Source organism: Papio anubis, chromosome 9 (assembly GCF_008728515.1).
Source record: "Papio anubis isolate 15944 chromosome 9, Panubis1.0, whole genome shotgun sequence".
NCBI classification, from domain to species: domain Eukaryota; kingdom Metazoa; phylum Chordata; class Mammalia; order Primates; family Cercopithecidae; genus Papio; species Papio anubis.
In genome coordinates this window covers 107,724,315-107,751,891 of record NC_044984.1, presented here as the reverse complement: position 1 = coordinate 107,751,891, position 27,577 = coordinate 107,724,315, and the positions used below count along the sequence as shown (strand labels likewise).

At 50.2% G+C, this 27,577-nt stretch overlaps 1 protein-coding gene across 5 annotated transcripts; it reads right to left on the bottom strand.

The window, feature by feature from the left end:
• Positions 1 to 275: 275 nt before the first annotated feature.
• Positions 276 to 25,666, bottom strand: SDSL (serine dehydratase like). 5 transcript variants are annotated; one of them, XM_003907206.5, is made up of 8 exons: positions 25,627 to 25,666; positions 14,454 to 14,648; positions 14,152 to 14,191; positions 13,305 to 13,444; positions 8,953 to 9,041; positions 7,607 to 7,834; positions 1,680 to 1,804; positions 276 to 666 (listed from the first exon to the last, which is right to left on the bottom strand). In XM_003907206.5, the coding sequence occupies exons 2-8, from the start codon at positions 14,625 to 14,627 to the stop codon at positions 473 to 475; spliced, it is 990 nt and encodes a 329-aa protein (XP_003907255.3). In that variant the 5' UTR covers positions 14,628 to 14,648; positions 25,627 to 25,666; the 3' UTR covers positions 276 to 472. The 5 variants fall into 5 exon arrangements, with proteins under 5 accessions (XP_003907255.3, XP_021778678.2, XP_021778679.2 ...); XM_021922986.2 differs by lacking the exon at positions 25,627 to 25,666 and adding an exon at positions 20,094 to 20,333; XM_021922987.2 differs by lacking the exon at positions 25,627 to 25,666 and adding an exon at positions 19,695 to 20,323.
• Between the last annotated feature and the right edge of the window lie 1,911 nt (positions 25,667 to 27,577).

The following is a 27,577-nucleotide window of genomic DNA, read 5'->3' as shown; positions in this document are numbered from 1 at the left end:
GTGTTATTTTCCTCTCCTGCCTAGGCCTGAGAAGTGATAGAACGTCTCCCTCTCCTTCCTGACCTGGTCAACCTGGGCTGGTCCACTAGGTAAAGGAAGCCCATTTAAGATCTCAGAATGGTTGAATTCCTTTAGAGACTGAGGTTTTCAAGTCTTGGCTTTGTTGCCTAAGATGCGACTTGGAGTCACTTTATTACAGAAGTGGCAACAGGACTGTAGTGTGTCTCCTGTGAGCTCATTGACATGGAAAGATAGGATCCATAGCAGTCACAAACTCAACTCAGAAAGTGTTTATTGGCTGGAGTTGTCAGAGAGTCAAAAGGAGCAGTCCTGGAGGGCTTCCTTCAGGAGGCAGCCAGCACAGTTGCACAGGGCAGCTTCCACTGCCATCCACCAGCACTGAGCCCTCCTCATCAAGCCACAGGAGTGTTCATGGGCCTCTCAGGGGTCTTTGGGGCCAGGCTGGGACCCCTCACACCTGGCCCAGGTGGGTTTTCAGAGCCTGCAGCCCTCGGCTGTTGATGTTGTTACCTCCACACACAATGACCACAACTGAAGTCAGGGAAGGCGGCAGGCAGCCCTTGGCCTGGAGCCTCCCCAGGAGGCCTGAGTAGATGGCTGCTAAGGCTGCCCCACAGGCAGGCTCCACCAGCATACGCTCATCATCTGCCGGGATCAGGGGAATGGAGAGAAGAGGGAAAGGGAAGAAGAACCACTTGGTGCTCAGCAGGCCCTGGGCACTGCAGATCCTTGCAGCCATCTCTCCAGCCAGTCAGCCATTCATCTGCTCTGCTGGCAATCCATCACTTGTCTCACACTCTCCCCATCCATCAGCCTGGCCTCCTATCCCTCCACCCATCCACCTTTTATCTCTCTATCCATCCATCCATTCCTCTATCCATCATTAGACTATCTATCTGTCCATCCATCAGTGTACATATCCATCAACATATCCATCCATCCACCCATTCACAGCCATCCATCCATCCATTCCCCTATCCATCATTTGACTGTATGTCCATCCATCAACACGTTCATTAATCAATGTGTCCATCCATCCATTCATTTCTATACCATTCATCAATCCATCACTTCATTATCCATCCGTCCATCCATCCACTGTCCATCTATCCATTATCCACCTTTCCATTCACTCATACATTCATCCCTTCAATCAACAAGCATCTATTGAGTGCCTACTACCTGCCATGCCCTATGCCAGGAAGGCGCTAGGGACACATCAGTGACTAAGACACACCAGCCCTCATGGGGCTCACAATCTGTGATGTAGAGAGATAAGAACCAGGAGGTTATGAATACAGGGAGTGGTACATTGGAGGTCCCCAACCCAGGCAGGGTGGGGTGGGTGATCAGGGGAGGCTTCTTGGAGGAGGTGCCGTAATGGCTGATAGCCCTCAGTCACATCAAACCAATAGGGAGCAGGGCCAGCCAGAGAGAGGAGCAGCATGTACAAAAGTCTGGGGGCTAGAATCAGCAGGACATACTCCTTCTTTACCCTCACCCGCTTCCATCTACTCGACGTGTACTTAGTGCACAGTAACTGCACACCTAGCCAGTGCCTGGTGCTGAGGATACAGATGAGAGAGAATACACTCTTGCTAGAGGACGCAGGGACTTCGTGGGTCTCTGAGCCCAGGTGGAGGACAGGGCTCACTCACCCAGAAACTGCTGCACAGCGCTCACAGCCTCGGCGTCCTCCACCACTTCAGAGTGGATCTCGCACACACGCATGCACTCCAGGGCCCGAGCGGCCACCGTCTTGGCACCCAGGCTCTTGGCCACGCTACAGGATAGAGCAGGGTGGGGCAGGGAGACCAGGGGCTCAGGGAAGAGCTGGTGAATCAGGTTTCTCCCCAGCCCCAGCCACCCCCTCCTATCCTGCAATGGGCTGATTGGAGCTCAGCATTATAAGTCACAGAGGAGGTGCTCAAAAATCATGTGTCCCTGCTGGGCACAGTGGCTCACGTCTGTAATTCCAGCACTTTGGGAGGCCGAGGCGTGTAGATCACCTGAGGTCGGGAGTTCAAGACCAGCCTGACCAACATGGAGAAACCCCGTCTCTGCTAAAAATACAAAAAACCAGCTGGGGTGGTGGCGCATGCCTGTAATCCCAGCTACTCGGGAGGCTGAGGCAGGAGAATCACTTGAACCCGGGAGGCGTAGGTTGCAGTGAGCTGAGATCGTGCCATTGCACTCCAGCCTGGGCAACAAGAGCGAAACTCCACCTCAAAAAAAAAAAAAATCATGTGTCCATTGAATGAGTAACACTGAATGTGCATCAGTGCCTCTGACTCTGCAGCCATGATCGAGCCATTCCTTCCAGAGACCCCAGAAAGCCAAGCATAGAAAGGGATTCTTTTCCATGTTATACATTAATATCACATCTATACTATAAATACATTTTTTTCTTTTAAATTTTATTTTTAGTAGTGGCAGGGTCTCTGGCTATATTGCCCAGGTTGGTCTTGAATTCCTGAGCTCAAGTGATCCTTTTGCCTTGGCCTCCCAAAGTGCTGGGATTACAGGCATGAGCCACTGTGCCCCACCTAAATCGATACTTTTTTTTTTTTTTTTGAGACAGGGTCTTGCTCTGTGGCCCAGGCTGGAGTGCAGTGGTGTATTGTTAGCTCACTGCAGCCTTGAGCTCCTGGGCCCACATCATCTTCCCACCTCAACCTCCCAGAGTGTCAGGATTACAGGCATGAGCCACCACACCAGGCCAATAGCTAATGTTTATTAAATGTGTACAATGTGCTGGATGTATGGATATTGTTTTAATCTTTTCGACCACCCTTTGAGTTAAAAACATATCAGCTTCATTTTACAGGGAGGGAAACAGAAGCTCAGAGAGGTTAAGTAACTAGCTGAAGGCACACAGCTCATCAGTAGCAGAAGACAGATTTAAGTCCAGGCAGTTTGGCTCTAGAATTCACAGTCTTTACCTCTGTGCTTGGGATCACTACCTACTGGTACCTGCTGTGAGTGGGGCAGTGTGTTTCAGGCCCAGGAGAGCCTTTGGGAAAGCCTCTGACCCCAGAGTGGCCCAGAACACAGATTCTGGAGCCAGGTTGCCTCGTTTTGAAATTTGGCTCCATACCAGCTGTGTGACCTTGGGAAAGTCATTCACCTCTCTGAACCTTCGTTCCTTCACCTGAAAATGGGCTCATGAGATTATCATGGGGATTGAGTTAAAAAAAAAAAAAAAATGTCTTTTGAGATGGAGTCTTGCTCTGTCACCCAGGCTGGAGTGCAGTGGTGCCATCTTGGCTCACTGCAACCTTTGCCTTCTGGGTTCAAGTGATTCTCCTGCCTCAAGCTTCTGAGTAGCTAGGATTAAGGTGCACACCACCATGTCTGGCTAATTTTTTATTTTTAGTAGAGATCGGGTTTCACTATGTTGGCCAGGCTTGTCTCGAACTCCTGACCTCAGGTGATCCATCCACCTGAGCCTCCCAAAGTGCTGAGATTACAGACTGAGCCACTGCACCCAGCCAAGTGAGTTAAAATATTTAAAGTGCTTAGAACAAGGCTGATGCTTAGTGAATTTGATGGAAGTGTTAGTTGCAGTTACTATTATTGCTACTGTGGTTATTTAAGAGCACAGACTTGTGGGAGAGATGGTGATGAATAAGCAAACACAAGAACCAGTCAATAAATGCACGTTGTGGTAAGTTAGTATGAAGGAGAACATCAGAAGGGGCATCTCCCCAAGGTGAGTGTTGTGGAGAGGGTCTGAGATGTGAGAGACAAGGATAAACCAGCCCATAGAAGAGTAGGATGGTGGCTGGAGGTGGTGGCTCACGCCTGTAATCCCAACACTTTGGGACGCCCAGGTGGGAGGTTCGCCTGAGGCCAGGAGCTCAAGAAGAGTGGGACAGGGGGAACAGTGTGCTACGAAGAGGAAACAGCCTGTCCAAAGGCTCAGAGGTGGGAAAAACATTACCCACTCAAGGGACTGGAGGACAGGCCGGTGGCTGGGGTGGAGTGGGGAGCGGTCCGCATTTTAGCCTGAGAGCTTGGGAGAGGCATCGATGGGTTTAAGTGGAGGAAGAAAAGGGTTCTGTGGATTAGCAATGGAGGAAGGACACACTTTCCGCTGGGGGCAGAGCAAAGGACCCAAAGGTAACAAAGGTATCAATGATTTCCTTCCTAGGCATAGACCCAAGAGAAACGAAAACATACATCCACAAAAACTTGTAAATGGATGTTCATAACAGCACTATTCACAATAATGAATAGCCAAAAAGTGGAAAGGATCCAAATGTTTGGATAAACAAAGTGTGATCTATTCATACAGTAAAATAATATTTGGCCATAAAAAGGAATGAAACACGGACACACGCTACAATGTGGATGAACCTTGAAAATATGATGCTAAGTGAAAGAAGTCAGACACAAAAGACCACGTAGTACATGATTCCATTCAAGTGAAACATCCAGGGTAGGCTCGGGCGCGGTGGCTCACACCTGTAATCCCAACACTTTGGGAGGCCGAGGCAGACAGATCTCCTGAAGTCAGGAGTTCAAGACCATCCTTACCAACACAGCAAAACCCCGTCTCTACTAAAAGAGATGCCCAGCCAGTGTAAGAGGATTTCCTCAGGGTAAGCAGGGCTGGCATTCCAGGTGGCAGGGGCAGGACAAGCAACAGCTCAGACATAAGACAGTACAAAGGATTTCCAGGTAGGCCGGGCGCAGTGGCTCATGCCTGTAATCCAAGCCCTTTGGACCCGGGAGGCAGAGGCTGCAGTGAGCCGAGATCACACCACTGCACTCTAGCCTGGGCAACACAGCCAGACTGTCAAGAAAGAAAGAAAGAGAAGGAAGGAAGGAAGGAAGGAAGGAAGGAAGGAAGGAAGGAAGGAAGGAAGGAAGGAAGGAAGGAAGGAAGGAAGGCAGGCAGGCAGGAGGGAAGGAGGGAAGGAGGGAAGGAGGGAAGGAGGGAAGGAGGGAGGGAGGGAGGGAGGGAAGGAAGGAAAGAAAGAAAGAAAGAAAGGGAGAAAGAGAAAGAAAAGAAATGTACATAATAGGCAAATCCGTGGAGACAGAAAGTAAAATAGTAATTGCCTAGGGCTGGGGTGGGGGAATAAGGGACATGGTGGGTGATGGCCAAAGGGTATGAAGTTTCTTTTGAAGGTGATGAAAATGTTCTAAAATTGATCATGATGATGGTTCATAACTCTGTGAATCTGCTAAAACCATTGAATAGTACACTTTATTATTTATTTACTTATTTATTTATTTATTTATTTTTGAGACAAGGTCTTACTCTGTCGCCCAGGCTGGAGTATAGTGGCGCGATCTCAGCCCACTGCAACCTCCACCTCCTGAGTTCAAGCAATTCTCCTGCCTCAGCCTCCTGAGTAGCTGGGACTACAGGCGCCTGCCACCATGCCTGGCTAGTTTTTGTGTTTTTTAGCAGAGATGGGGTTTTGCCATGTTGGCCAGGCTGGTCTCGAACTCCTGAATTCAAGTGATCCGCCCACCTCAGCCTCTCAAAGTGCTGGGATTACAAGTGTGAGCCGCTGCACCCAGCCGGAATCGTACACTTTAAATAAGTAAACTGAATGGCATATGAACTAGATCTCAATAAAGATGTTATCCTTCTTTTTTTTTAAAGGCAACAAGGGTGGCGCAGGGGTTGGGGAGAGCTGTTACACCCATTCAGGGAAACAAAAGCTGGGAGAGAACTGAATTCTAGAGATAGGATGGATGGAACTCAATGGGGCAAGGGGAGCCCATATGACACCCAGGTGCCCAGTCAGAGCACCTGGATGGATGTTGGTGTCATCTACAGAAATCACACTCCAGGAACTTCCCTTAGTGCTTCTGCTGTGCCAGTCTCTGGGATGGGTATCAGGGACTCAGAGCTAAATCAGCCAGTCCTTACCCTCTAGCTCCTCCACCCCAGCCAGTAGCCCAAACCAGGACACAGCAGAAGAATGACACAGACACACACAGGGTGCCCTGAGGGTCTTCCAGATGGGATACAGCTGCCCAAGCTGTCTAAGGATTTCCTCAGGGTGAACAGGGCTGGCATTCCAGGTGGCAGGGTCAGGACGAGCAATGGCTTAGAAGTAAGATGGTACAAAGGATTTCCAGGGAGGCCGGGCACAGTAGCTCAGGCCTGTAATCTCAGCCTTTTGAGAGGCTGAGGTGGGAGGATCACTTGAGCCCAGGAGTTCTAGACCAGCCTGGGCAACACAGCAATACCCCATCTCTACCAAAAAAAATGTTAAAAAAAAAAAAAAGAAAGAATTTCCAGGCAAAGATAGCACAGCAATGCTGGAAGGTGGATGCAGGCCAGGCCAGGAAAGAGTGGAGATGGTACCAGAAAGAAGAGAAGGAGACTCGTGTCCAGGTATCATCCCCTTGAGGTTTTTCCAATTGGCCACCTAGAACCTTGTACACAATAGATGCTTAAGGAACCTGACTTAAGACTGTCTTGATTTTACACACCTTGCTATAATATCCCATTACATCCTAAGTCCCAGTATCCAATGAGTGTTTAACAAAATCTGGGCAGAGACTGTATCCGTACTGGATTGAATCATGCCTCCTTCCGAAATGCACAACCAGGCCGGGCGCAGTGGCTCACGCCTGTAATCCCAACACTTTGGGAGGCCAAGGCGGATACATCACGAGGTCAGGAATTTGAGACCAGCCTGACCAACATGGTCTACTAAAAATACAAAATTAGCTGGGCATGGTAGCGCATACCAATAATCCCAACTGCTTGGGAGGCTGAGACAGGAGAATCACTTGAACCCAGGAGGTAAAGGTTGCAGTGAGCTGAGATTCCGCACTCTAGCCTGGGAAACAGAGTGAGATTCCATCACAAAAAAAAAAAAAAAAAAAAAAAAAAAGCACAAAATGTGCATTACTTGGAAATAGAGTCTTTGCAGATGTAATTAGTTAAATTAAGGTGAAATCGTACTGGATTAGGGTGGGTCCTAAATTCAATGATCACGTTCTTCTTAAAATTTATTGGCTTTGGAGGGTATCCGGGAGGACAGGTTCTCGCTAAGTTTCCCAGGCTGGAGTGCAATGGCTATTCACAGGGACGATCACAGCGCACTACAGCCTCAAACTCCTGGGCTCAAGCAAACCTTCCGTCTCAGTCTCCCAAGTAGCTAGGACTACAGGTGTGCACCACCATGCCCGGGTAATGTTTGTATTTTTTTAGTAGAGACAAGGTTTCACTATATGTTGGCCAGGCTGCTCTCAAACTCCTGACCTCAGGTGATCCGCCTGCCTCGGCCTCCCAAAGTGCTGGGATTACAAGCATGAGCCATGGTGCCTAGCCTACATTTTCAAACTTATTTGCAACGCACATGGATTGCTTTTGTAATGATAAGTCAATGAAAGCTTGTTTTATGAATTGATTAGGTTTAAATGAATCATATTCTTCATCTCCTTTTTCAGCACTGCCTTCTAACTCAGGTCCACTTTACTGTGGTTGGAGTCCCAGGACCAAGGACAGCCTTTTGGGTGCCCCCTGTCTCCACTGGCTGGGACTGGAAAGCCCTAGGGCAGTGGTACCCCCACCCTCCAGCCCCTACAAATGTCCCCAGCCCTTACCCACCTGGTGATGTCTGGAAGTGTGACCAGCTTGCCAGCCATGACGGCCGCATTGAAGCAGTGTGCCCCATGGGTCTCCATGGCAATGATGGGTACATGCTGCCAGCCCACCTCCAGCAGGCCAGCCACCACTCCAGCCAGGAGCCCCCCACCCCCGACTGCCAGCACCAGGGCACCTGGTGGGGTCCTCAGCACCGCCTTCAGCTCCTGCACTAGGCTGGCGTGGCCTTTCCTGGGGAGGGGGGGTGAGAGGGAGGAGCAGAGTAAGGGAGGACCCCAGCCCCAGTGGCTCCTGGGGTGGGGGGATTTACCAGGGGTGGGTTCCCTGCTCCCACATATACATAAACCCCTCCCCACCATCCCCATCCCATCTGCAGTAAGGGGAGAGGAAGTCCTGCAACAGTTACTTCGCTCAGCTTCATTCATTCTCTTTATTTTTATTTTTTTGGATAGAGTCTCACTGTGTCACCCAGGCTGGAGTGCAGTGGCGCGATCTCAGCTCATTGCAACCTCTACTTCCCCGATTCAAGCGATTCTCCTGCCTCAGCCTCCTGAGTAGCCAGGACTACAGGCGCGCACCACCATGCCCAGATAATTTTTGTATTTTTAGTAGAGATAGGGTTTTGCCATGTTGGCCAGGCTGGCCTCAAACTCCTGACCTCAGGTGATCCACCCGTCTCGGCTCCCGAAGTGCTAGGATTACAGGCGTGAGCCACTGCACCTGGCCTTGTTCATTTTCTTTATTACGGATTTGTTTGCTCACCCCCTCCCATCTCCATCAACCTCCCAGGCCCTTTCTAGGACATTACCCCATTTAGCTCCCTCCCCAGCTTTGCAAAGAGGCAATGGCAATGTGTGGTTAAGAGTGGACAAGTATATCACTTGGCACCAGCCTGACTACAGCTCTGGCACTGCAGCCCTGAGTCTCTGCCATGTACTTAGTTGTGTGATCTTGGGCAAGTTGTTTGACCTCAACGTGCCTCAGTTTCCTCACCTATGAAATGGGGATAATAGCACCCACCTGTAGGGCTTTGGGGAGGGTAAATGGAACAGGGCAAGAGGAGCCGTTAGCCTGGTGCCTGGTCCCAAAGCACATATTCAGTAAAGGAGACTTGGTACTATCACTTCCATTTTACACACATAGAAACTGAGGCACAGGATCTGGGGTGCTTTGCACAAAGTCCCACAATTCCCAAGGGGGCAGAAGTGGGATCCGAACCCATGTCTGCCCGGCTTTGAAGCCTCTTCTCCCCTCTGGGCCTCAGTTTCCCCTTCTGCCCAATGGGAGGACCCTAACTCAGTGAGGGTCTCCCAGCTCTGGACTGCTGGGGAGAGGGGCGTCAGCCTTACCATATTAGGGGGTGGTCAAACGGGGAGACATTCACCCAGCCGTCCCTCTTGGCCAACTCTTGTGCCCTCAGATTGGCCTCGTCCCAGACCTACAGAGAAACCAAGGACCCTCAGAAGATCTGGGAGTGGGACTGCTATGGAGGCCGGAGCAGAGGCCCAGGCTCTCCTTGGTGGCCCCAGGATCCAGTAGTCTGGGGACACCCCTGCAGATGAGACCAGACCTGGTGCGGGCCCAGAGGCCTCCTGAGAACTGGACAAGTACTTCCAGGTGGACAAACAGATGCCATGCGCTTTCCGCAATACCCAAGGGACCTATCCTACTGGCACCCTATGAAAACCAGGCCAGGCCAGCCAGGGAGGCTGGGAGCGGGTCAGCTCCAAAGTCAGCCACATGTGCCCACTTCTAGCCAACCAGTAGGGGAGAAGCCCCCTAAAATCAAACCCCAGACAGCAACCTGGTCACCATAGAGTGTGTCCGTGAAAACCAGCAATGGCCCAGCTGATGGCCTGCTAGTTGAGTTCAAGCAGCCAGAGAGATGGTGCACAGGGCCAGCGCTGACCATGATGGATCCAAGCCAACCACAGCAGAGTGAGTTTTCTCTTCTCACTGGCTTGGCCTCTGTGGCGGAGATCCACGTCCCCTGCTCATTCACACACCATTGACAGGCTTTCTTCCCTTCCCTGACTCATTTCTACACTCCCTACCAATGCTTCCTGCAATCACCTCCCAAATAAACCACACGCACCCCAGTCCTCATCTCAGGGCCCGCTTTTGGGAGATCCCAAACTAAGACAGCATTTCAGAGGGACCCCATGCCCCCTGATCTCAGCAACCAGATACAGAAACTAAATGATAGACAATGGCCTCCTCTCCCAAGGGAGGGGCGGAGGGTCACAAGGGGGGCAGAAATAGCCCCTGCTCATCCTCAGGGCCTCTGCAGTGCCCACTCTGTGCCCAGTTCTAGGCATGGGGACTCTTCAGCAGGACAGAAGCCAAGAAATAGTCTCTGACCGTGAGGAATTTCCCATCTGGCTGAAGAGAGGAGTCTCATTCCCCTGAGTTACTGAAACAAAAATACACTGTTGATGCGAATGCATATTAGTTCAGCTCCTGTAGGAAGCAGTTTGGAGATTTCTCAAATAACTAAAAATAGAATTACCATTTGATCCAGTAATCCCATTACTGAGTATCTACCCAAAGGAAAATAAACAATTTTACCAAAAAGATCTGCATTTGTATGTTCATCACAACAGTATTCACAACAGCAAAGACGTGGAATCAACCCAGGTGCCCATCAATGGTGGACTGGAGACAGCAAATGTGGCGCATATACATCATGGAATACTATCCAGCCATAAAAGAGAAGAAGATCACGTCCTTTGCAGCAACATGGATGCAGCTGGTGGCCATTATTCTAAGAGATTAACTTAGGAACGGAAAAGCAAACACTGCATATTCTCACTTATAACTGAGAGTTAAACACTGGGTACACATGGGCACATAGACACTGGGGACTCCAAAAGTGGGGAGACAGGGAGAGCAGCAGAGGTTAAAAAATACCTGTCAGCCGGGCACAGTGGCTCACGCCTGTAATCGCAGCACTTTGGGAGACCAAGGTGGGCAGATCATGAGGTCAGGAGATCAAGACCAGCCTGGCCAACATGGTGAAATCCCGTCTCTATGAAAAATTAGCCAGGCGTGGTGGTGTGCACCCAGCTACTCAGCTACTCAGGAGGCTGAGGCAGGGGAATCACTTGAACCCGGGTGGCAGAGGTTGCAGTGAGCCGAGATGGCGCCACTGCACTCCAGCCTGGGTAACAGAGCGAGACTCCGTCTCAAAAAAAAATGAAAAAAATGAAAAAAAAAATTAGCTGGGGGTGTGGTGGTGGGTGCCTGTGATCCCAGCTACTTGGGAAGCCGAGGCAGGAGAATTGCTTGAACCTGGGAGGCGGAGGTTGCAATAAGCCAAGATGTGCCACTGTGCGACAGAGTAAGACTGTCTAAAAAAAAAAAAAAGATACCTGTCAGGTACTATGTTCACTACTTGGACGACAGAATCATTAGAAGCCCAAACCTCTGCATCATGAAATGTACCCATGTAACAAACCTGCACATGTACCCCTGAATCTGAAATTAAAACCAAAGAAAAAAATAGATTCACGCCTGTGTAGTGCTTGACATCTCTCACGTGTAGAGCCCCAAGCAGCCTCCTCTCGGGGTCCTCTCCTGCGTTGCCCCAGAGCGGGCAGAGTGACAATCCAACCAGGTCCCTCCCCTGCTCAAACTCCTTTCATGCTTCCCTAGTGCCCTCAGATGGAAACACATTAGCTTCACCTCCAAGCCACCCTGCCTGATGGAGCAACTCTCCTGTCTTCAGCCTCACCTTTCACCATCTCCCGCCCCATGCTCGGCTCAGCCTGAATGCGTGTGCTCATCCATGCCACGCCTTCACCCACGCCCTTTCCTCTGTTCACACTCAGATCATTCCCTCCCTTTTCTCCACTGTGCGGACTCAGATTTCTCCTTCAATACCCAACCCTGGGGAACCTCGTCAGGAGCTTTTCCTGGATCCTTTCACCAAATCTAAGGCATAGCCCATTGGTTTGACCACTGCCCAATTCTCCACTCCCTCCCTCTATTAGAATCATACACCCACACCTTGCCATGTGGCTTGTTACTGTTTTTAGAGACATGTTCTTACTATGTCACCCAGGCTGGCCTCAAATTCTTGGGCTCAAGTGATCCTCCCAACTCAGCCTCCTGAGTAGCTGAGACTACAGGTGCACAACACAGTGCCCAGATTTTTTATCTCTCTATTTATTTATTTATTTTATTTTATTTTTGACATGTGGCTTTGCTGTTCTTCTCACTAGAGTGGCTGGAGCACATGTCCCCTCCCCACTGATGTTGGTCTCAGCTGTCTGGCCAACAGCATATGGCAGAACTGACAGTGTGATAGTTCTGGGTTGAGGTCTAAAGAGGCATCACGTGTTTCTTCTCACCCCTCTTGCCACTGCCCTTGAGAAGAATGTGTGCCCGGTGGCCACTGGCTGGGGAAGACACAGGGGACATCTGCAGACCTTACTCCTTCCCCACATTCTGAAGCAGAACCACCCTAACCCTCCCACAGACCCAAAGCATGAGAAGCAATGTTCTCATAAGCTGCTGCTATTTGGGGGCTGTTTGTTATGCAGCATTACCAAGCAACAATAGCTGACTCAAACAACATGCCTTCTCTCTGACTTCCTTCGTGCCCTGTGCTTCCCCCGTGGCTACACTTTTCACACTTTGTTACCATTATCTGGTTACCTGTGTATCTCCTCATAATACTCTGAAATTTATGAGTGTAAAGACCATGTCTTATTATCTCTGTGTTTCTAGAATGTCTAACATAGCAGGCACTGAATATGTGCTCAATGAATATCGGATGGATGGATGGATGGATGGATGGATGGATGGATGGATGGATGGAAAGAAGGGAGAGAGAAGGGAGAAAGGGTGATTTATGGAAGGATGGTTAGATGGATGAAGAAATGGAAGGAAGGAAGGAGAAAAAGAAAGGAGGGAGGGAGGGAGAGAAGGAAGGAAGGAAGGAAGGAAGGAAGGAAGGAAGGAAGGAAGGAAGGAAGGAAGGAAGGAAGGGAGGGAGGGAGGGAGGGAGGGAGGGAGGGAGGGAGGGAGGGAGGGAGGGAAGGAGGGAAGGAAGGAGGGAAATAATGAAGGAAGGAAAGAAAAAGGGAGGGAGGGAAGGAAGGACAGAAGAAAGGGAAGAAACTATATACAGGAAGTATTTGGGACCAGCTTTAGGGTACCATAGTTTGGCTTTTAGTTTTAATTTCAAGATGTTTAAAAATCTGTTTTCCATTATTTGAATGATTTTTTTCCTTCTTCCCAGAAGAAAGATTTTGTATCTGTGTCTCTATTTCTTTGGGAACAAAGGGAACCAGTGATATCTTTCTCAGAGGATACCATTTCTATTGGGGTGGTCTCAGAATGAAAACTGATGCTGCCATCATCTTGATACTTCTTGTCATACCTAACAGCAAAAATGTTAAAAGTGGATAATACCAGGTGCTGGTAAGGATGTAAGGAGACAGACAGTCTCCTGTCCATCGCCAGCTTCCCATTTTTCTTGGTTCACACATGGAGGGTATTCTCAGGGTGGGCAGAGGAAAGTTGGGAGGTCCCAGCCCTCCACACCCATCCCACCTCATTCCCCCCTCAGCTCAGCTATCCTGAGAGAGGACTGGGCCCCAGCCACAGCTCATCGAAAGGAAAAGGAGACAGGGGTGGGGTGGGGTGAAGGAGAGCAGCCCACTCCAGATGGTTTTCCCCTTCCCGGGGCCCTTACCTTTCCAGTCAGCTGAACCTCGGCCCCCTCCCCCTGCAGTCTCTGCACCACCTGCAGGGAGGTGCTCTCGGGGAGCACGACGGTGGCAGGGATGCCCAGCTTCCTAGCAGCATAGGCAGCAGCGATGCCCGCGTTACCTCCTGTGCAGAAAGGAGGAAAGGGGCAGTGAGCAGAGCTGCACTGGCCTTTAACATGCCTTTCCCTCCCCCTCCATATCCCTTCAGAGTCACTCCTCCCCAACATTTATATGCCCCATTGACTCCTTCCTCCACTGGAGAGGGGGACACATGATCTAGGCTGAGCCAATCAGAACCTAATCCCCCAACCCATGATTGGTTCAAGGATGAAGACACCACCCAAGCAGGGCCAAAAAAGACCAATTCCAGGATTGAGGCGAGGCATCGAGAAGGGGTGCTCCCTTTTCCCTAGGGTTCGGAGGGTGGTAGGATGCAAGGCTGGAATTCCTGGTGGCCATCTTGCTACCATGAGGCCCACCTAAAAATAAAGCTAATATACAGGAGCACAAAGCCCAGAGGAGAGACAGAGAGGAGAGTTCCTGGATCCCCCTGTGCCTGAAAGCCACTTATCCCAAGAATTTTCCATTCTTAGAGCCTGTAGCTTAAACCTAAATGAATTGGGTTTTTGGCACTTGCTACCACCGTGAGTCCTGAACTATGGGAGAAGGCTAGGAATGGGATGTACACGGTAGTCATCTCATCAATGACCTTGATGAGGCTGTACCTTTAAGAGGAGACCAACCCTGGACATCTAGTGCTGCTCCAGCCAGCTCCTCCTCCCCTAACCTCTGCCCTGAGGACCCCCATGAAACAAAAAAGGGTGGGGTCACCTGAGGAGCACACCAGGTGTCTACATCCCTTCTTGGCCATCTGGGAAGAGAAGGAATGGGGTTAAGGGCTAACCCAAGCAGTTGTCATGAAGGCCTATGTAGAATGGGGTTAGAATCTCCCCATCCCACTCCCAATACGCCTTTACCCCTCATCCTGCCCACAGCCCTGCCCTCACCTCTCCCCTCCCATCTGCACGAGTTCATGTTTCTCCTCCTGCCCAAACCCATCCCCAGCCCACACCCCTCACTCTTCCCTCCCTCCTGCACAACCTTATTTCTCCCCTTCTGCCCACAACCCTCACCTCCTGGCAGAAATGCCCGATGCCCCGAATCTTGAAGGAGCCACTGGGCTGCACATTCTCACACTTGAGGAAGATAGGCATGCCAGCCACCTGGGACAGTGCCCAGCTCTCCAACAGAGGTGTGACCACGTGGAAGGGCTCCTGCTTGGCACGCTCCGCCACAGGGCCATCCATTCTGGAGACCAGGTAGATAGCCTGCAGGAGGACACGAAGTTCACCACCCAGGCAGTCCCCGTCAAGAGTTCCCTTAACCGGAACAAGAGAGGGGAAGGTAGAGCAAGCCCTTGGCTTAGGTGCCCTTCACTCCATCCAGCTGCCGAGCTGTGAGACCCCCGTCAAGTATCTGCATCTCTCTGGGCCTCAGTTTCCCTATCTGGTCAAAGACATTTGGCCTGCAGTCCTTTCATTCTATAAGTGTGGCTGTGTCAGGGATGTAGAAAGTGGCCAATATGTGGCGAGGAATGAGTGAGAGAGTGGGAGAATTCATTCATCAGTCAGAAAATACTTGTTGAGCACCTACCATGTGCCAGGCTTTTCCAGTTTTGGGGACCCACGAGTCATAAAAACCTCCCACTAGGAAAAGTCATAGAATTTCAAATAGGAGTGACTTGCAGAGGGTATGGGGTGCTACTGTAGCGAGAGCAGTCAGGAAAGACATGTCTCAGGAGGAAAGCTTTGTACAAACGTTTGTCGTGGAAAATGTAAATGTAGCAGAAGTATTGAGAACCGTATAAAGACCTTCAGCTGGCCGGGCACAGCAGCTCACACCTGTAATCCCAGGACTTTGGGAGGCCAAGGCAGGCAGATCACTTGAGGTCAGGAGTTCGAGACCAGCCTGGCCAATATGATAAAACCATGTCTCTACTTAAAATACAAAAATTAGCCAGGAGTGATGGTACACACACCTGTAATCCCAGCTACTCAGAAGGCTGAGGCAGGAGAATCACTTGAACCTGGGAGGCCGAGGCTGCAATGAGCCAAGGTTGTGTCACTGCACTCCAGCCTGGGTGACAGAGTGAGACTCCATCTCAAAAACAAACAAGCAAAAACCCTTCAGCTTCAGCAATCGATTCATGGTCTAACTCGCTTCCTATCGGTGCCCACTCCCCCTTCCTGTATCATTATTACCCCTTAATTACTATTATATTTTTCTTTTATGTTATTTCACCTGTAAATATTTCAGCATGTATCTCCAGAGGTAAAGAACTTGCGTTTTTGAGACAGGGTCTCACTCTGTCACCCAGGCTGGAGTGCGGTACTGGAATCAGCTCTCTACAGCCTTGACCTCTCAGGCTCAAGCAGTCCTCCCACCTCAGCCTCCTGAGTAGGTGGGACTAGAGGCGAACACAACCACATCCAGCTGATTTTTGTACTTTTTTGTAGAGATAGGGTCTCACTATGTTGCCGGGGCTGGTCTCAAACTCCTGGGCTCAAGGGATCCTCCTGCCCCAGCCTCCCAAACTGCTGGGATTACAGGCGTGAGCCACTGCATCTGGCCTAAGAACTCCTTTTTTATATGTAACCAAATGGTTTCATGACTGTACATACATTTGTTCAAACACATTGAATTCTATACTTAAAGTGGGCTAATTTTATTTTATGTAAATTATACCTCACTGAGGCTAATTTTTAAAAAAAATGTAATCACAACGCTATGATCACATCTAAAAATACAATTTTTTCTATATCATCTAGTGTCTGGTAATTGTTCACATTTCAAATCATCACATTAAATATGATCAGTGGCTGATTCTGTGGCTGGTTGTGGTTTGGGGTTTTTCACAGTTTGAATCAGGATGCAAATCAGATCCGTGAATTCGGATTGGCTGAGGGGCCTTTTAACTCTCTCTCCATCTGTAGGTTCTTGAAAGGGGAACTTTGAAATGGATGACAGGAAGAGAGCCAAGAGGAAAAGTTTCTGCAGAGAACAGCAGCCAGGACCACCTCGAGGGAGAAATGCACTTGGGGTGCTGCCAATGCAGAGAAAAGAGGTTTGGGGCAGGAGGTGAGGGTAGAAGGTGAGGGCAGAGAGGTGGGCAGGGGTACCGGCAGGGGGTTCCTGCCCACAGAAAGGAGTTTGGTTGTTATTCAAATTCTACTTGCAATGGAAAGCCATTGGGAGGTGGTGGTGGAGGTGGAGGTGGTGGTGGTGGTGGTGGTGGTGGTGGAGGTGGTTTGAGATGGAGTCTCGCTCTGTTGCCCAGGCTAGAGTGCAGTGGTGCAATCCCAGCTCACTGCACCCTCTGCCTCCCGGGTTCAAGCGATTCTCCTGCCTCAGCCTCCGGAGTAACTGGGATCACAGGCACACGTCACCACGCCGGGTTAGTTTTTTGTATTTTTGTAGAGACAGAGTTTCACCATGTTGGCTGGTCTCAAACTCCTGAGCTCAAGTGATCTGCCCACCTTGGCCTCCCAAAGTGCTGGGCCTACATCCGTGACCGTGCTCAGCCCATTGAGAGGTTTGAAGCCAAGGAGCTGTGAGTGAATGGACCAGTGGGAAAGGGCGAAAAGAAGAGAAGGAGGAAATGAGAGGGAGGAAAAATAGTAGAGGAAAAAAAAGGAACAAATACAGCCAGCCCCTCTTCTCCCAGGCAGAAAAGCACTTGGCCGGTCCCCACCATTCCATTATTGGCCGCTAGGGGGAGCGCTGCAACCTCCACTTCCCACTCACAAATCTAAACTTCTTGTCCACCCTTAAGTCATGGCTGGGGTTCAAGATCAGAGAGATCGGGCTCTCTTGGCCCTGAATTTGACCCCACGCCCTTGTCAGAATAGCCTTGAGAATTCTCAGGCAGGGCACAGCCTGAGCCACCTCTTCCCAGTCCCATCCAGAGCACCTCTCAGCTTGGGGCATCAGGGGAAAGAAGCCCATGGATCATCACTGATCCCCAAATGCAGCATACTCCAGCTTTGGCCTCGGCTCAATCCTGGACCCCAAGAGCATAGGCTTTGGGGTCGATCGGAAACAAAAATTAGAAACCAGCTCTGACTTCCTGGCTGTGTGACCCAAGCAAGTGTCACAACCTCTCTGTGCCTGTTTACCCTTTTCTAAAATGGGGATAAAAACAGTCCCCAACTCACAGGTTGTGGTGTAAATTAGTAAGAATAACATTGGCCAGGTGCAGTGGCTTATGCCTATAATCCCAGCACTTTGGGCGACTGAGGCAGGTGGATCCCTTGAGGTCAGGAGTTCAAGACCAGTTTGGCCAACATGGTGAAACCCCGTCTCTACTAAAAATATAAAAATCAGCCGGGTGTGGTGGTGCACACCTGTAGTCCCAGCTACTTGGGAGGCTGAGGTGGGAGAATTGCTTGAACCTGGGAGGCGGAGGTTGCAGGGAGCCAAGATCGCACCACTGTTCTCTGGCCTGGGCAACAGAGTGAGACTCTGTCTTTAAAAAAAAAAAAAAGAAAAGAAAGAGAGAGAGAATAACATCTGTCATTTGTTGAGTCCGTACTATGTGCCAGTCATTGGCTGAGTCCTCTGGAAACGTTATCTCACTGATAACTTGTGTCATGCTTTGAGCATGGTGACCTGCTCACCCTTACTTTAGCATGTTTACAGCGCACCTACAAGGTGCAGGCCCTGACCTAGCAACTGGGGATACCACGGTGGACAAAATAGACATCAACCTTGGAGCTGACTTATAGTCTGATGAGGAGATGGGTGCTGAACAAATAACTGCATAGACAAACAAAATAATCAGAAATGTTGAAAACTGCTAAGAGGGAAACAGGCATACAGTGAGTCCTAAAGAGAAGAACAAGGGGACCTACTTTGGGTATGGAGGTCAGGAAAGACCTCTTAGAGCAAGTGACCATTAAAACTAAGAACTGAGACAGGGTGCAGTGGCTCAAACCTATAATCCCAGCACTTTGGGAGGGTGAGGTGGGTGGATCACCTGAGGTCGGGAGTTCAAGACCAGCCTGGCCAACATGGAGAAACCCCGTCTCTACTAAAAATACAAAACTAGCCGGGCATGGTGGCGCATTCCTGTAATCTCAGCTACTTGGGAGGCTGAGGCAGGAGAATGGTTTGAACCTGGGAGGCGAGGTTACTGTGAGCCGAGATCGTGCCATTGCACTCCAGCCTGGACAGTAAGAGGGAAACTCCATCTCAAAAATAAAAATAAAAAATAAGACCCAAAAAATGACAACAAACCAACCACACAACAAACTGCAAGAAGAGCGTGTACATGGCAGGACTATTGTGAGGATTCAATGAGCCTGCACGGAGGGCACCCACGCTGGGTGTCTGTCCACTTGGAAATGGGTCTCTTCCTTTCTGGTGAAATCCCCACATTTTGCCCCTGGGGATCCTAGGATTGTCAGGATGAATGCTCCCTACTCCATAATCCCTCCTCTTTCTTGTTTTTGGTGTGTTTTTTAGAGACAGGGTCTCACTCTGCTGCCTGGGCTGGAGTGCAGTGGCACGATCATGGCTCACTGTAACCTTGAAGTCCCGGGCTCAAGCAATCCTCTCACCTCAGCCTCCTGAGTAGCTGGAACTGTAGACATGCACCACTGCATCCGGCTGATATTTTAATTGTTATAGAGATGCAGTTTTGCTGAGTTGTCCAGGCTGGTCTTGAACTCCTGGCCTCAGGTCAATCTCTTGTCTCTGCCTCCCAAACACTGGGATAACAGGTGTGAGCCACCTGTTGGCTCACAACAGGCGTGCCATTAACTCACCATTGATTCCATTTTATAGACGGTGAACCTGAGGCCCAGAGAGATTAAGTAACTTTTCCAAGGTCACACAGTTAGAAACAGCATAGCCAGAATTCACACCAGGCAGTGTCTTTGGCATCTGCCATTAACCGCGATGCTATACTTTCTCTAATATAGTAGTGTTATCATTGCTATTATGAAAGCTGCTGGCATTTAATATTTATTGCCAATTGTCCTTTGGAACCAAATGCTCCTGGCTCCGTTTCCAGGCTTCCCCACCCCTCTTGGTTATACTGACTTACAAGAGGACAGCAGGAATCAGTTAAATGAAAAAGCCCCAAGTTGCCAACAGCCTTATCAACCCCAGACCCCATCAGGCACCTGAGGTCTGGCACTGAGCGGTCTTGGCTGGGGGACACAGAGCTCTTGTCCAGTATGTCAGCCACCAGGGATGAAATGGGGGACCTGGGTCCTCCCTGCTGTGGAACAACCCAGGGGAAAGCAGGGGGCTCAGGCTCAAGTCCCAGTCAAGCCAACCTTGGTTAAGTCTCTTTTGTCACTGGGCCTTACCTGTCACGTCTATCAGTTGAGGTAAGGACCACCAATGCTGTCCACCTCCCTTGTCCCCGAAGTCTTTCCCCAGAGGCCACCTTGGTGGCACTCCACAGCCAAATCCCTGGTGCCAGGGCTGGGATACCTCGGGCTGGCCCCTTGGCTGGTAGAATGCCCAGCCCTGCCCCTCTGGCAGGCAGAACCTGCTCTCACCCCTCAGGGTCCCCAGCACAACACTTTCTTCAGCAGAGCACCCTGAATTCAATCGACATTCCCAGGAGGGCCTAGACCACGCTCAGCCCCTCTCACTCCCACCTGCTCAGCTTGGACTTTGCCCAAAGCCTCCCAAACTCCTGCAGCCTCTCATTCACACACACACTGAGCTCCAGGGGCCCCAGCTGGCCCCAGACCTCTTACCTCCCTGCCCAACTATCTCAGACCAACGTAGCCCCAGCTCCTGCCCTCCAGCCTGCCCGGGAACCAGCTCTGTCCAGGAACCAGCTCTGTCCAGCTTCAGGCAGCTTCCGGCAACCTTGGCCCCTCCTCCTTTGTTAAAGAGAAAGCTCCAGACCCTTCGCCTCCAGGTGAAGATGGAGGAGGAGAGGGGATGAGGGCAACCCTCACTGCTTTCCTGGGCACTGCCTATGACTGACTCATGCACCACCCTGTCTCATTTGACAGATGAGCAAACTGAAATTCAGAAAAGGGAACTTATTTGGCCAAAGCTTCCCAGCCAGCAAGGGGCAGAGACAGCCTTTACCCCTGGCCCTGGGCCATCTCTTCCGGGATGTAGGCATCTCCATATCTTCTCATTTTAGGTCTAGTGATTGTCCCGGATGCCATCCACTTCCCCTGAGCCACTGTTGGGGTCAGCTTAGGTCTGAGATGGGAAAACAAGGACAAGGAAACTTTTTTTTTTTTTTTTTTGGAGACGGAGTTTCACTCTTGTCACCCAGGCTGGAGTGCAGTGGTGCTATCTCGGCTCACTGCAAACTCCGCCTGCCAGATTAAAGTGAGTCTCCCACCTCAGCCTCCCGAGTAGCCGGGATTACGGGCACCCGCCACCACGCCCAGCTAATTTTTGTATTTTTAGTAGAGACAGGGTTTCACCATGCTGGCCAGGCTGGTCTTGAACTCCTGACCTCAGGTGATCTGCTTGCCTCTGCCTCCCAAAGTGCTGGGATTACAGGCATGAGCCACGCACCTGGCCAGGGAAACAATTATTATTTGTCACATGGGAAAGGTATATTTTTGTCTGAAGCACCTCCCCGTCTCAAATATTTTACACACGACATGAGAACCCAAGCAATCATTTGCTACTCAAATGAATGACTGATCATTCATTCATTCAATAAATATTTATTGGACACCTACTACGTGCCAATCCCTGGACCTTTGGCCTCAAACCAAATAGCATGTCCTCTGCCTTCACAAAGCCCTCAGGGACGTTAGAGAGTAATTATTAGTGCTATCAGATGTTGGCAGCTGGCGGGGTGGGGCAGAGCTGTGGAACTCAGAGCAGGCACCCCGCCTGGCCCCGAGGGGCTGGGAAGGCTTCCTGCAGGAGGGGAAGTCTGAGTGGAGCCAGGAGTCAGGCGCAGGGAGTGCAAAGGTCTGGAAATGAAAAACATGGAGTGTTCCAGGGTCGGGGAGGTATCCAGTGGGACTGGGAGGGAGAAGACAGGGGTGGGGAAGCAAGTGGGGTTGGGGCTGGAGACATGAGCAGAGATCAGAGTCCACAGGGACGCCTGTACCAATCCAGAGTTTGGGCCTTACCCAGGGGCACTAGGGAGCCACAGAAGGCTTTAGGTGGGGGCATGACATGGTCAAATTCATGTCTTGTCTCTGCACCATCTCACTGGGTGAACCTGAGCAGGTGATGCCCATCTCTGGGCCTCAGTTTCCCCATGGGGAAAGTGGGTCCAGGAAGACCTGGCAGCCCTTCTTGGGCTGTTTCTGATCCCCCAGGTTTGATGATTCACTCTCAGCTACTTCGGGTTAGATGGAGCTGCTTAGCCGTGATCCTTAATGTGGACTCTGGCAAGTTAATACCCATCCTCGCTTTGGACACACACCCATCCTTGTCGGGTGCCTTGTCCTGGACTGGGCACTGGGGACACAGAGGTGATACAATCCAGTTTGTGCCTTGAAGTGGCCCCCAGCATGGAGGGGAAAGGAAGACACCCAATTCGGTGGCAACTGTAACACCTCCTAAGATGACAGAGGGCAGAAAGTCCCCATAGGGTAGCAGGGGGTGGGGCAAGATCAGGTAGAGTAGGTAGAGACTCAGCACACAGCTCAGGCTTTGACAAGAAGCAGACTAGCTGCATTTAATGCATGTCTACTGTATGCAAGCAGATGCGTGCTGTCCAGCATATCCCACACTGTTTGTTTGTTTGTTTGTTTGTTTGTTTGTTTTACAAACGAGGTCTTACTGCACTGCCCAGGCTGATCTTGAACTCCTGACCTCAAGCAATCCTCCTACCTTGGCCTCCCAAAATGCTGGGATTACAGGCAACAGCCACTGTGCCCAGCCCCCAAAGATTTTTTAATAGTTGGTGATTTATTTCTGTGTGCATTAGGAAAGATATGTGTATGTATGTAGGTGTATACATATGTGTATACATATGTGTGTGTATGTACATGTAAAACATCAGACCCATAGTTTCATGGGCATGATGGCTTAGGAAGAAGCTAAGGTAGGTATTAAAATTTAAAAATGGAGCCTCCTTAAAAAATACATTAATTGACCAGGCATGGTGGCTCATGCCTGTAATCCCAGCACTTTGGGATGCCGAGGCGGGTGGATCACCTGAGGTCAGGAGTTCAAGACCAGCATGGCCAACACGGTGAAACCCCATTTCTACTAAAAATACAAAAAGTTAGCTGGACGTGGTGGTGGGCGCCTGTAATCTGAGCTACTTGGGAGGCTGAGGCAGGAGAATCACTTGAACCAGGGAGGTGGAGTTTACAGTGAGCCAAGGTCGTGCCATTGCACTCCAGTCTGGGCAACAAGAGCGAAACTCTGTCTTAAAAATATAGATATAAATATATATTTTTTATATATAGATATAAATATATATATTTTTATATAGAGACATAAATATATATAAATTATTAGTAGTAATAATAGTAGTAGTAGTTTCTGGCATGAACAAGCAGCATGCCTAGTAGTTAAAACACAGACCTACAGCCAGGCTCTGATACAAATACTTGCTCTGCCACGTTCTGTGTGACCTTGTGACCTTGAGTAAGTCACTTAACCTCTCTGTGCCTTGTTGCCTCAAATGTAAGATGGGGATAAAATACTACTTCCCTAGTACAGTCAATGTGAGGATCAAATGCATTAATGCAGGTAAAATATTAGAACAGTAGTTAGTGCTCTGTGTTCGCTGCTGTTGCTTTTGTTTTATTGTGTTTTGTTTTTTGAGACAGAGTCTCACTCACTCTGTCACCCAGGCTGGAGTGCAATGGCGCAATCTCAGCTCACCGCAACCTCTGCCTTACGGGTTCAAGGGATTCTCCTGCCTCAGCCTCCCAAGTAGCTGGGATTACAGGCTTGCACCATCACACCTGGCTAATTTTTGTATTTTTAGTAGAAACAGCGTTTCACCATGTTGGCCAGGCTGCTTTCAAACTCCTGACCTCGAGTGATCTGCCCGCCTCGGCCTCCCAGAGTGGTGGGATTATAGGCATGAGCTACCGCGCCCAGCTGCTATTGCTTTGTATTACTATTATAAAAGAGGTGATGGGACAATATGGCAAAAGCTGCAAAGGTGGCACGTGAATGTTCGAAGTACCATGATGTCATTATATTACAGAATGTTAACAACTCCCTGGAAAAGTATTATAATAAACCCTACATTGTGGAAATAGGACCAGAGAGGCCAAGTGGTTTTCCCAAGGTCACACAGCAGCGGCAGAGCCAGGGCTCAGACCCAGAGGGACCAGGCTCCACAGCTCCTAGCTTGGGTGAGGAAGAGGATGGGCTGGAGAAGCCACGTGGCTGCATCAGAGAGCAGATGAGGCTGGAGAGGTGGGCCAGGTCACTGATCCGTCCCTACCAGAGCCATGTTCGTCAGCCAGCCCCTGTCCCTGACACCTTGGGCCACCAAACACCCACCCCAGCCAGTCCCCTGGGTTATTCATTAAGCTTCATTACACCATCCTCACCCCCGGCTGACCTTCCTGTTCCCGGGGCAAGGGAATTGCGTGAAGAGGGACGAAGTCTCTGACGCCTGAGATTAGCCTTTCCTGATTTGCGGATTTAACCCTGGACTCTTCGTCCTAAGCTTCCCAAGGCTGAAGGCTCAGTTCCACTAAATGGCGAAAGAGCTGAGGCTCAGGCAGCCCCAGCTAGTGAGTAATAACTGTGCCAGAATTTGGGTGCAGGTCTCCCAACACCCAATACAACAGAGCATCTCAGCTAAGCTCTCAGACTTATCAACCCTGGCCAAGATGACACATCACTGGAGACCAGAGATGGTCTCACACTGGGAGGTCACACTCCCCCTGGCTGGAGCTGGGGCACACCGTCCTCTGTAGAGGCTCTACACGTCTCACCGTCTTGACCTCTCCCTACTGCAGCCCCATCACCGAACTGCCCCTTGGTCGGCCCCTTGTCAGTGTTTACGTTTGAAACCTTTATACAGAGGAACTTTCCCTCTGTCCTCTTGCCCTTGAAAAGGAAAGGAATCGGTGATCAAGGGAGAAGCTGAGGCACAGAAAGGTTAAGTAACTTGCTCCAGCTTGCCCAGCAAATAGGCCATGGGACCAATCTTCCAGGGACCCCACCTCCAGCCTGGATGCTCTTGTCCCAAGAGACAGAAATTCATAGCCACAGCGTCTGAGCTGAAAGAACTCACAGAGGCTGAAACTGCCTTTGCGAAGAGTCTGACAGTGAGAATTCCAGCCCAGCGGACTCCAGGCTGCTTCTGGCCTCACGGGCTATGGACTCCAGCCTGCTTCTGGCCTCACAGGCTGGCCATCCTCATTCCCAGGTGTAGGCCAAGCCAACCATGGGAGGAATTCTTTTTCTTCGAGACAGGGTCTCACTCTTTCATCCAGGCTGGAGGGCAGTGGCACGATCCCAGTTCACTGCAGCCTCAATCTCCTGGGTTCAAGGAATCCTCCCACCTCAGCCTCCAGGGTAGCTGGGACTACAGGTGCGTGCCAGCTAATTTTATTTTTATTTTTATTTTTTAGAGACAGAGTCTCCCTATGTTGCCCCGGCTGGTCTCAAACTCCTGGTCTCAAGCAGTCCTCCCACCTTGGCCTCCCAAAATGCTGAGATTACAGGCATGAGCCACCATGCCTGGCCCATCATGAGAATTTAATTTATAGTTTAACTTTGAAGCAAAGTCAGTCACAGTGGTTCACACCTGTAATCCCAGCACTTTGGGAGGCTGAGATGGAAGGATTGCTTGGGCCAGGAGTTCAAGACAAGCCTGGGCAACATAGTGAGACCTTGTCTCTACAAAAAATAAAAATTAGCCAGGCATGATGCACACCTGTAGTCCCAACTCTTAAGGAGGCTAAGGTGGGAGGCTCACTTGAGCCCACAAGGTGGAGGCTACAGTGAGCCATGATCATGCCACTGCGCTCCAGTCTGGGCAACAGAGTAAGACTCTGTCTCAAAAAAAAAAAAAAAAAAAAAAGACAAGCAAAGTTAACCCCCTCCTTGCTCAGGGACTGAAATCACTTTTGTAAAACTAATAAAAGATCATGAAATGAAGATTATGAAAGGGGCTTGAATTCTGCTAAAATCTAAATGTAATCTCTGTAATCCCTTACTGTTTAACAGTCATGTGAGGTTGAGAGTGGTGGCTCACGACTATAACTTTAGCACATTGGGAGGCTGAGGTGGGAGGACTGCTTGAGCCCAGGAGTTCAAAGCCAGCCTGGGCACCATACTGAGACCCCATCTCTACTAACAAAAAAAAAACATTACCTGGGTGTGGCGGCACAGCTGTAGTCCCAGATACTCAGGAGGCTGAGGCAGGAGGATCCCTTGAGCTCAGGACTTCAAGCCTGCGGTGATCTGTGACTGCACCACTGCACTCTAGCCTGGACAACAGAGTGAGACCCTGTCTCAAAAAGAAAAAAAAGGGGGGGAGTCATATGACCAGAGGTCACAAGATTTGTGACTTCCCCAATTGCTCCCTTAAAAACATTGCTATTATAGAACCTTAGATTGGTCTTTTGAGACGTTTTTCAGACTTTTGCATTCTGGTAATTGACTGACCCCCCGGCCCTCCAGACCCAGGACTCATGACTCTACCGGTATCTGATGACAAGTGCCCCACCTGGAGGTGGACTCACCCCATATTCCCCAATCTCAGCGCTACTGACATTTGGGGCCAGATCATTCTTTGGTGTGAGGGGCAGTTGTGTGCACTGCAGGAGATCATGTTACATCTTCCAGTCCTGTGTATAGCAGCATCCCTGGCCTCCACCCACCAGATACTAATAGCACCCTCCACCCCATGTTTGACACCCCAAAATGTCTCCAGACATTGGCCAATGCCCATACCCGGGTTGCAAAATTGCCCCACTTTGAGAACCACTGTCCTTGAGTAGGGAGTTTGGGGTGGAGCCTTACTTGCACAGGGGCTGGAAAAAGTGGAGTGTGTGCAGAAAGCACAGGTCCTGCAAAAGGAAGGATAGGAGGCAAAAAACGTCCCAGGGGCCTTATCAAGCACTGGGTCTTTAGAACATTTAGGGTGCTTTTGCATTTAGAATGATGAATGCGTGAAAACTGGGTAGTAAGAAAGCTGAGCAGGTGGTGGAAACAGAGACTGGCTTAGAGCAGGCATGAGGGCTAACAGAAAGATATCAGGGGGCCCTTCCTCTGGAAGAGAGGGGCCCGAATACACGTTTTTTTTTTTTTTTTTTTTTAGACTGAGTCTCGCTCTGTCGCCCAGGTTGGAGTGCAGTGGTGTGATCTGGGCTCACTGCGGCCTCTGCCTCCCGAGTTCAAGCAATTCTCCTGCCTCAGCCTCTTGAGTAGCTGGGATTACAGGCCTGTGGCACCACGCCCAGGTAATTTTTGTACTTTTAGTAGAAAAGGATTTTCACCATGTTCGCCAGGCAGGTCTCGAACTCCTGACCTCAGGTGATCCGCCTTCCTCCGCCTCCCAAAGTGCTGGGATTACAGGCATGAGCCACCACTCCCAGCCACTGTATGCACTTTGAGCAAGGTCTCCCGGGGCTCATCAGTCACAATCATTACAAGAGCCCACTTTCAGAGCTACTGCAATGCTCTCCAGCCCCATACCTGCACAGCAGGGGGGGATCATTTAGCATTTTTCCTCTTCTTCTTATGCTTCTCAGATATTTCGTTTGTTCATTTCACTTGGTAATGAATTAACCGATGTTTATTGAAGCACTTACCTTATGCCAGGCACTGTTCTAGGCACTGGGAATTCGGCAAGAAACAAAACAGGCAAAAACCCTGTCCTCCTGGAGCTCACAGTCCAGTGGGGTGCGGTTGGAGGTGGGGAACAGGCACTAACCAGGGAAATGGCGGGTAAGATAATGGCAAGTGCTATCGAAAAAAACAAAAACAGGCGGTGTGGTTTTTGATAGAGGGGCCAGGGAAGTCCTCTCTGTGAAAGTGACATGTAAGCAAATATTTACAGGAGGTAAGGGGGTGAGACACCCTGATATCTAGGGGAAGACGGAGATAGGCAGGAAAGGGCAGTTGCAAAGGCCCTGAAGCAGGAGGGTACCCCGAGTGCAGCAGGAACAGCAAAGAGGCCAGTGGGACTGCAGCAGAATGAAGGGAGGGGATGGTCAGGGAGGAAGAAGACAGAGAGAGAATGGAGCCACATCACGCGGAGCCTTGGAGGCTACCGTCAGGACATCAGCTTTTATTCCAAGTAAGGTGGGAGCCATGGGAG

What these genes read in the sequence shown, in the direction of transcription:
- SDSL (XM_031650787.1), bottom strand. Translation starts at nt 18,971, where the DNA reads ATGTCTACAGTTCCAGCTACTCAGGAGGCTGAG. An exon ending in TCGGGCATTTCTGCCAGGAG is followed by an intron (nt 14,192 to 14,453) that starts GTGAGGGTTGTG and finishes TTCTCTTCCCAG; the next exon opens with ATGGCCAAGAAGGGATGTAG. An exon ending in CGCTGTGCAGCAGTTTCTGG is followed by an intron (nt 667 to 1,679) that starts GTGAGTGAGCCC and finishes TGATCCCGGCAG; the next exon opens with ATGATGAGCGTATGCTGGTG.